The 9482-nt window shown below is 44.6% G+C and overlaps 1 protein-coding gene and 1 long non-coding RNA gene across 51 annotated transcripts; one reads left to right on the plus strand and one right to left on the minus strand.

Annotated features, from left to right (window-relative positions):
- LOC103649610 (uncharacterized) lies at positions 1 to 7836 on the minus strand. 50 transcript variants are annotated; one of them, XR_004857066.1, is made up of 13 exons: positions 7220 to 7826; positions 6926 to 7011; positions 5154 to 6819; positions 5016 to 5075; positions 4834 to 4932; positions 3111 to 4751; positions 2415 to 2628; positions 2274 to 2322; positions 2069 to 2168; positions 1355 to 1490; positions 1064 to 1133; positions 889 to 967; positions 1 to 643 (listed from the first exon to the last, which is right to left on the minus strand). It is a non-coding gene; the product is annotated as an uncharacterized lncRNA (long non-coding RNA). The 50 variants fall into 50 exon arrangements; XR_002268570.2 differs by having other exon boundaries at positions 27 to 643; positions 2069 to 2322; positions 3111 to 3190; positions 4705 to 4751; XR_004857057.1 differs by having other exon boundaries at positions 27 to 643; positions 2069 to 2322; positions 2415 to 4751; ... (2 more) ...; positions 6038 to 6819; positions 7220 to 7825.
- Positions 2505 to 5005, plus strand: LOC100279853 (uncharacterized). Its single transcript, XM_035966135.1, has 3 exons — positions 2505 to 2627; positions 4704 to 4753; positions 4827 to 5005. Exons 1-3 carry the CDS (start codon positions 2528 to 2530, stop codon positions 4911 to 4913), a joined length of 237 nt encoding a protein of 78 aa, XP_035822028.1. The 5' UTR covers positions 2505 to 2527; the 3' UTR covers positions 4914 to 5005.
- Positions 7837 to 9482: the final 1646 nt, after the last annotated feature.

Below are 9482 nucleotides of genomic sequence, written 5' to 3' on the forward strand. Positions count from 1 at the left end.
TAATCAGAGCCAAGCCAATAATGATATTTGAAGTAAATGTTCCTCAGTTTCACATATGCAAGAATCCGTGGACAGTAATTGACTACGAAGTATGCCAAAAACAAAATGTTAAGCAACTGGCGAATTCCTTGGGCAACATAAATCAGCATGTTTTAATCCCTTTGCTCCATCACATCCCGCACCCCAGAAGCTATCCAATCAGGCTAAGACACCGGAAACAGGGCAGAGGTAAATCACCTTGGACACTTAACACACGACTACTGTGACTGTAAAAACGACGGCATTGAACCTATTACACCATTACAACACGAGCACCCCTATTGTCCAATTAGCAATCACCTGATCTCCTAGTTATTGGTTGTATGGAGAGCCAAGCCAATTATTGGATTCACATTGCAGTATACATCATCGATGCTAGCCAAATGTTCGACCAGCGACGATAGTCACAATTAGGACAATACACCCGGCATCAAAGAAGCTTGGACGCCCACATTCAGATGGTGATCACCACACACCTCTCGTCAAGTCTTCCTCCACCAATGGGCCTACAAAGGTGGTAACCAAGAACTCGTCCACCCTTGCCGTGGTGTCCACATCCATGGTGATCGTGCTCATCAGCCCTCTTCCGACCACATGAGTCTTCCTGCCAATGACCACAAGCGCGCATAACAGAAATTTGCATGTAGAAGATTGTTCATCTGCTATTGACAAATTAGAAATATATGTAAATGATTCACTACTACTTCTTAATACTAACAAGATGCTAACATGTTTGATGATTCGATAACATAAACTTTCCTAGTTCTTAAGTAGGCCATAGTAGTATAGTACTTATGCTAGCAGCAAAAAGAAAGAGCACCAATGTAAGTGTGCCAGTGCAAAACACACCTGTGAGAATCAGGGAGAACCAGAGGGAAGAGGGCACAATTCTTCTCTCACTAACAGCTCATGTTTGACCAGCAATCCTCTATAGAAGGCATGGAGCTCAGATACCCAATCATTTTTAAATTTTAAAACATACAAGGTGCAAAAATGAAAAGAAAATATAATGTGCACTACTTACATACAAAACACTCTGGAAACTCAACACATGTTTTTATTTGATCATTGGCATAAACCTTCATAATCTCACCCTAGAGCAAGAGAAAATATTTTAAACCATCAGTTGTGTTAGCACCCTACTACCAGCATATAGCTAATGAGTTGCGCTATGAATTATAACCAAAAGCGCATCTGCATATACCACCATCTAATCTAATATACAAGAAAAAACTGACCAAGCTATCGAATCCAACAAAAAAAGAAACAATAGAAAGCCATTAAAGAATGTATAGCACATGATGTGAAGATATACCTTTCTTTTTTTGTCATCCCTGTACCCGCTCATCGACGTGAAGATATACCTTTCTTTTTTTATCATCCCTGTACCTGCTCATCGACATGTAGTAGCTCTTCACCTCCACGATGATGCTGTCGTATTTCCCCTGTACCTGCCGGCAAACTCAAACAGGTAGAGAGATACACCAAAAAATGATTTAGATGAAAATATGAGGTGATTCAATCAAAACTGGTCTCATATCTGTCATGGGGAAAAGGCACATATTGGTAGCAGACACTAATCTGGCTGGTTTAGTTGCTCTAAATAAACTATTTCTTGTGGCAGGTCTCAATATATCTGCAAATAGTTGGATAGCAGAAAGGTATGGCACATAAAATTGAATCACAGAGTCACTGCCATTTAACACCAGTGGAACACCAGCTTATTCTTTTCACATTGGCTGAAAACCCAATGGGAAGTTTTGCCATCTCAAGAAATCTAGAATCTAATTCATTTCCAATGTACACAAAGCAAAAGAGATCTATCAATCACATCTCACTTCATGGCACAACCAAATCTTACATATATTTGAGTAAATCATCAAGGTTAAATGGAGCTACATGAAAAAAGGTTGAGATTGACAACAATAAACAAACTCCCTAAAAACACAAATAAATGATGTCAATGGCTAACAGTTCCTCATTCACAATAAAATTACAGGTGCATAGAACAATTATAGAGAAGACATACCAAGCGTGACAAATAATATGCTTGGGAATTGGGATTCTTCTATTTCACACACCACTGCGAAGTTTGAACAACACCATGACACCAAACCGCACAACTTGAGCTAGCCCATTCAAGAAAACCATTATCTCATAGGATGTCATGAAGAATTCTTCGCATTACAGTGCATTGACTCCTTTCTTTAGCTGGCGTGCCATTCTGCTGGTACCTGCTTGGGTCTGAAGGGTTTATGTGAACTGGCTCATGTGTAGACCATACTGCATTTTAGGTGCAAATATAATAATCATCAAGAGAATAGAACAAAGCATGTCATAATCATAATGCTAAAACAATCCATCAAGTAATGTACCTTCTCTCGCATCGTTTGGCTCTATGCTTCATTTTTTACTTGCATGTTGATCGAGTGTTGGGACAGGAACACCAGTGGCAGGCACATTTTGGGCATGGATCAATGGTTGCCACATGGTAGGGCTTCAACCCATTGCAGTAATTTTAGCATCACTATCATACTCAACGTGTTTGTTCATTGCCCTGACATCCAGAGCTAACAGAAAGAGCACTGCCTATTGCAAACCAATTGCCATTAGTTTTAGTTTTGGTGTGACTACCCACAATACGACCTATACTTGGCAAGCGACAGCTAAAAAATCCTTTGTAAGGCAATACAAAATTAAGGTGTCAAGGATATTGCTCCTCTCATTGCTGTTGCAGTACCAAATAAGTATAAAGATGAAAATACTGTTCAACAGAATAAATTTCTTTTGCGTTAAATGAAAAGGAGGGATTGCCCTTGAGCAAAGGTCAGTCTAGGAGACAGAAGCATAAAACATTTTTTCTCTCTAAGAAACACAAATGATTTCGACGGGGAAATAATGTGATGATTTGGGATCTTCAGTTGAGTCTCACACATCTGAGTTCAACTGAACATTTGACGCCAGATTTCGTAGATACAAATAAATAGAATAAGTTTCTTTTGCGTTAAATGAAAAGGAGGGATTTCCCTTGAGCAAAGGGCAGTCTAGGAGACAGATCTAAAACAGCCAACCTGGTGGTTGCGCTTCGCCTCAGTTAAGCAGAAAACTCCAAAATCAGAGTAAAACATGGCACAAATCTGTTGTAGTTTCCCTACAATATTCTTGGAGACATGTGCATAGTCAAATAATCATATGAGTTGTAGGGTAGCAAATTCTAGAATACTGCAAGTTAAATAATCATATCAGTTGTAGTATAAAATATATATGGTACGACAAACAATACTATTATATGCAAAATTTGTTGGACAAAATGCGCCATAATATTATTATAAATATGCCAATCTAAATAGACTTAATTGATGTCGAACAAACATTATCAATATCGCACAAATTATTTCTAAAGAATCAATATAGACTCTTTTGACGACCGTACACTAATCTATTCTTTTTTAGCGATATTGATTAGTCTCTAGTGTATGTTTGCACAACATCAGGTAATATCCTCATGAGAAATTGAGATAATGAAAGGTTGGGTTTAGAAAATTGAGTCAGCCAAAACTGAGAAGAAACAGCTAAGGTTGACCTCAGTTAGTAGGTAGCAGTGGCTTAGCAATAGCAGTTTTTAGTTACCAGTGGCTTCAGCTAGCAAATAGCAGTTTAACAAGTTTGAACAAGTTCTAATTAGCAAGTAGTAGTGGCTTAGCAGTATCAGTTAAGCAAGTTGCTTAGTAGTAGCATGTTTCAGTTTAGCAGTAGCATGTTTTCGAGACTGATCAGGGCAAAGCAACTGATTCTAGCCAATAGGAGGTTTTAAGGTTGCAAGGGAAAAGGGGTATTACCGGTGATGGTAAGATTCTGTCAAGTCAAACTGAGGTGGATGGGAAGGCTGGTAATGGTAGGATTCCAATAAAGAGGTGTTTTAAAGCTCCTGCCGAAGAACAATGGCGTTGTGATGGAGAGTAATGATTGCAAGGTGGATGAAGACACTGGGGACGATAGGATTTCAATGAAGAACACTAAGGTGGTTGATCTGCAAGCCACATCTGGCCATGTGCTCAACAAGGTTGAAATGAAGAAGCCAAGGGGAGGACCCCTGAACAAACATAAGTAGGATCTCAGTAACAAGATAAAACATTTGCTTTTAGATATTGGGTGAAAATTGACATAAGGCAGAGGAAAAACAAAGATTATGAAGACTCGGTCTATGTTTCTCCTAACGAGACTGGCTATTGGTGCAGTTTTCCAAGAATAGTTTCAAAATATGGGTCACTCATCTAAACTTAATAATACTAAACCAGGTGCTTCATTAGCTCTATATTGAAGGATGATCTAGCATTGCTAAAAAAGAATATAGTGAAGAAGACTAATAAGAAAATTTGTGGTGCTGAAAAGAAACCTGGGGTTAGCAGAAACATAGTCTCAAAAGATATCCTTGCAAATAGAGATTCTAGAAACAAGCACCAGAACAAGGAGGAGAATAGACAATTCAGTTTAGTAGTATTTTCACTGAAAACTGAATCACTGAAAATCGAATGAGACTCTGTCGTAACCTCCTAGACTGAAATAAAATAGCACATAGCATTATAGCACAGATCAAACATACCAGTATGAACAAAATTGAGCTAAGTATTAAGAGAGAAAAAGAGAAAGCATGAAGCAACTAACCAAATCTTGGAGGACTTATCAAAAACTAAATTGCAGATGTTCTGGGCCTGCACACATATCAAAAGATCAAAGAGTATACTTGAGAATGGATGAACAGTGGATATGATAAAATATGATAAAAGATAGTACCTCATAAGACATATTATCAATATCCATCTGCATGTCTCTATGCCGATCATAGGAGGAAAAAGCACCCAAAAATAGCTTAGCCTCTAGCATCAGCAATTGCTACAAGAAGGTTTATTCAAGTTTTAAGGCAAAAGAAAGGTGATAACAAATTTCTGGAGCAAAGAATAAAAAAGGCTAACAACATGATTAGCGATGTGGGATCCTTCTGCTCCTGCTAATTGCCCATCTAGTCATCCAGCTACCTGGATGGAACAAATATTAACCTTCATTAAAATTACGGACAACAACAACACACAATTATTTAGTTAACAATAACTTACAAGTAGCTAAGTTTACTCATGTTCCCTAGTCCTGGGTTATATGTCTAGTGAGTTTGTTGCCACGTAAATAGCTGAAACAAACAGTAATCAAACGATTAATAAAAGAAAAGAAGAGAACCTTGGGGAAAGAATGGTTGACACTGCTGCATGTTGGTCTAAATTGGAAATAATGGTCGACACTGAGGTTGATTGCTCTGAATTTGAAAGAATGGTTGACACTGCTGCTTCTTGGTCTAAAGTGGAAACGATGGTCGGCACTGAGGCTGCTTGCTCTGAATTTGTAAGAATGGTCGACACTGCTGCTGCTGCTGCTTGGTTTGAGTTAGAATGATCGACTAAAACTGTTGCTGCTTTGTCTAAATTGAAATGAATGGTTCACTGTTGTTGTTGCTGTAGTTTTGTGTCCAGGTGAATTGTCTGGTTTGTGTCCACTGAATGTAGATTGCAGCAGCACCAGCAGGTGAATCATAGTGAGGAAGTAGTGAAACAGTGAATTATACGTGGATGAAATTCAGTCAGCAGCAGCAGTGCAAAGATGTGGGAAATGGAAAGGAGGCCACTAAGAGGAGCTGGGCAGAAAGGTAACCACCTTTCTCATGAAACTCTTTACAAATCTATATAGTTGTGAAAATAAATCTTTTCGATCTCATGTTATGGTACGTAGGTATAAAGTAATTGTTGCAGAGAACACATGTTATACCAAAAATCTAGCAGACGGAAGTTAAATGTGAACAAGTCCAAATACAGTGGATGCTCTGATGGTCTAGTTCCCTTCAGAACACGATTGGCGGTGTGATTAAACAAGATAATAACAAATTGATAAGTACTTCGCTTAAGATTGAAAACACTTAAAAACAAAAACAAATTACATGTACACAGCTCACCTGAGATCTTCAAAAAGAAGCATTTACAATAGAAGTCTCAAGAATTGAGTTGGTATGCTTTCCATGTGTTCTCTTCATAACACGATTAGCGGTGTGATTAAACAACAAAGCAGCCGTGAGTGTGCTCTGAGTCTCCTGTCGAAGCCGGAAGCTCAATTCACCGACTGAATCAAGCTACCCATGAAAAGAACATAGGTTGAAAAGGCAGGGGCGGGGGGAAAAGGCAGCCAAGAACTCACCTTTTGCCGGAGGTAACAATAGATTGTCAAGCTAGGGAAGTGGCTCAACAAAAAGGATTTGAAAAGGCAGGGGCAGGGGGAAAAGGCAGCCAATAATTCATGTCTATAGCATAAATTATATGACACAGGAGATCTTTAAACTTTCAAGTAACATAAACAAAAATCAGCAGTGTCAATGTTATTACCATCATGTCCAACTGTGTTGATCGTTTCTAGAATCCTTTCATGACCTTTATCTGTTTCCCTGGTTCCATTAGTTGAAATGTGCAGTGAAATATAGAAGCCACTTATAAGACAGTCCAAAAAGGTGTTCAGATTACTACTTTTTACAAAATAGATCTCCAGATTTACCCAGCAGCACCAGACCATATTACTACTTTTTACAAAATAGATCTCCGGATTTACCCATAATGTGGCATCAGATACACAAAATAAAAATCATCGTAAGAACTTTACGGAATACAGACGCGCGGATCATATCGTTCTACCAGCAAGATCCATAATCATTGGCCAGTAGCTTATATATTAAACAGGATCCGATTCCTAGCAAAATTGTGTACACAGACACTTGATATTAGCTTCCAATCTTAAAGCTAAAAAATGATAGAATGAATGCGCAGATTAATCAAAACAGGAGAGGGAAGAAAACCTAATCTCGCAGATGAAGGCAATGCCCTTGTGCACCCAGTAGTTCAGTGTTGCGACTGCGAAATCCAGCCCCAACGGCCCTTTGACCTACAGAAAAATGAACAACGAACTCACCACCACCACCTCTGCACACCTCCCCATGTTCCAGCCAACCAGAACAATAGCGCTGCTAATGCAGACAATAACAATCCATTGATGTGGGTGCATGCGTGGTTGAGGGCTGATTTTGGAATGGGGGCGGGGAAGGGGCTGCAGTGCGTGCCATGTCAGTCAAATATGGAAGGGGGCTGCCTACCATGGCCGCAGATCTCGCCTACCATGGAAGGGGCCCGCCTACCATGGAAGGTCGGCCCTTGTCGGGCTGTCGCCTCCGAGTTTGGCAGTTTGGAAGGAGATCTGTGGCCCGCATCCGCTCCCCATGGGTGTGGACGTGGAGGCGGCTGTCACGACGGGTGAAGTGGGCGCGACTATCACGGCAGGGCTTCGCGAGCAGGACCGGCGAGGGGGAGATCTCGAGCGAGGGCACGATGGGGCTTCACGATCTCGGACGCAGCCCCACGCCCACATCGGGCGTAGATCCGCGATCTTGGGCGAGGGTACGGGAATGAGGGGTGGGCGCTCGGCGACAATCTCGGGGGCAGAGGCGAGGGCACCATGGCACCGGGGGAGGGGGCTGCGGGCTTCACGCCGGGGGAGGGAGAGGGGGCGCGGCCATCGCAGCGTCACGGAGAGGGGGCGCGGGGGCGAGGGCACCAGGGGAGGGGGGCTGCGGGCATCACGCCGCGGGGAGGGAGAGGGGCGCGGCCATCGCGGCGTCAGGGAGAGGGGGCGCGGATACCCGCTTGGGACTCGGGAGGGAGCGCGGAGGGAGCGCGACGGCAGAACCGTGCGCCATGCAGCCTGTGGACGCCTACGATACAAACATAATTAGTAGTAGAGATATATCAATCAAACACAACCTAAAAGTAGGAATAACAATAGACCAGGATTGGATCGGGTGGAGAAAAACATGTCCGTGAGAGCACCCGTAAAGACTACGGAAACCCACCCCTGCCATTCCAAACATGCACCGAACCCGTCGAGTTTTGAGTGTATTTTCGATCACCCGAGTTTTTACTGATTGTACGCTTTTAAACAATAACTTAGCAATAATAGCTGAGTTATATGTACGGATTTTAAACCTTTTCACATTGAGCAACAAATAAACATTTCATGAATCATTGTGTCGGGGACCATAATTAGGGGTACCCCCAAGACTCCTAATCTCAGCTGGTCTCGGGGACCATAATTAGGGGTACCCCAAGACTCCTAATTTCAGCTGGTAACCCCATCAGCACAAAGTTGCAAAGGCCTGATGGGTGCGATTAAGTCAAGGCTCGGTCCACTCAAGGGACACGATCTCGCCTCGCCCGAGCCCAACCTCGGGCAAGGGCAGCCGACCCCGGAGGGTTCACGTCTCGCCCGAGGGCCCCCTCAAGCAACGGACACACCTTCGGCTCGCCCGAGGCCCAGTCTTCGCCAAGAAGCAACCTTGGCCAGATCGCCACACCGACCGACCGCACCGCAGAAGCATTTAATGCGAGGATGGCCTGACACCTTATCCTGACACGCGCCCTCCAGTCGATAGAGCCGAAGTGACCGCAGTCACTTCGCCGCTCCACTGACCGGCCTGACGAGAGGACAGTGCCGCCTGCGCCGCTCCGACTGCTGTGCCACTCGACAGAGTGAGGCTGACAGCAGCCAAGTCCGGCCTCGGGCGCCATAGGAAGCTCCGCCTCGCCCGACCCCGGGGCTCGGACTCGACCTCGACCACGGAAGACAGACTCGACCTCGACCTCGGAGGAGCCTCCGCCTCGCCCAGGGCTCGGACCGACCACGTCACAGGGGGGGCATCATTACCCTACCCCTAGCCAGCTCGGGCTACGGGGAACAAGACTGGCGTCTCATCTGGCTCGCCCCGGTAAACAAGTAATGATGGCGCCCCGCGTGCTCCATGACGACGGCGGCTCTCAGCCCCTTACGGAAGCAAGGAGACGTCAGCAAGGACTCGACAGCCCCGACAGCTGTCCTTCCGCCAGGCTCCAGCGCTCCTCCGACGGCCACGACAACTCATGAACAGGGTGCCAAAACCTCTCCGGCTGCCACGACAGCATGTACTTAGGGCGCTAGCTCCTCTCTGCTAGACACGTTAGCACACTGCTACACCTCCCATTGTACACCTGGGCCCTCTCCTTACGCCTATAAAAGGAAGGGCCAGGGCACTCGTACGGAGGGTTGGCCGCGCGGGGAGGACGGGACGGCGCGTGCAGGCCTCTCGCTCCCTCCCACGCGGACGCTTGTAACCCCCTACTGCAAGCGCACCCGACCTAGGCGCGGGACAAACACGAAGGACGCGGGTTTCCCCTTTTACGCCTGTCTCCCTCTGGTTTTCCCCCCTTCGCGCTCCGTCTCGCGCCGACCCATCTGGGCTGGGGCACGCGGCGACAATTTACTCGTCGGTCCAGGGACCCCCCGGGGTCGAAACGCCGACAGTTGGCGCGCCCGGTAGGGGCATGTTG

Source organism: Zea mays, chromosome 3, assembly GCF_902167145.1.
Source record: "Zea mays cultivar B73 chromosome 3, Zm-B73-REFERENCE-NAM-5.0, whole genome shotgun sequence".
NCBI classification, from domain to species: Eukaryota; Viridiplantae; Streptophyta; class Magnoliopsida; order Poales; family Poaceae; genus Zea; species Zea mays.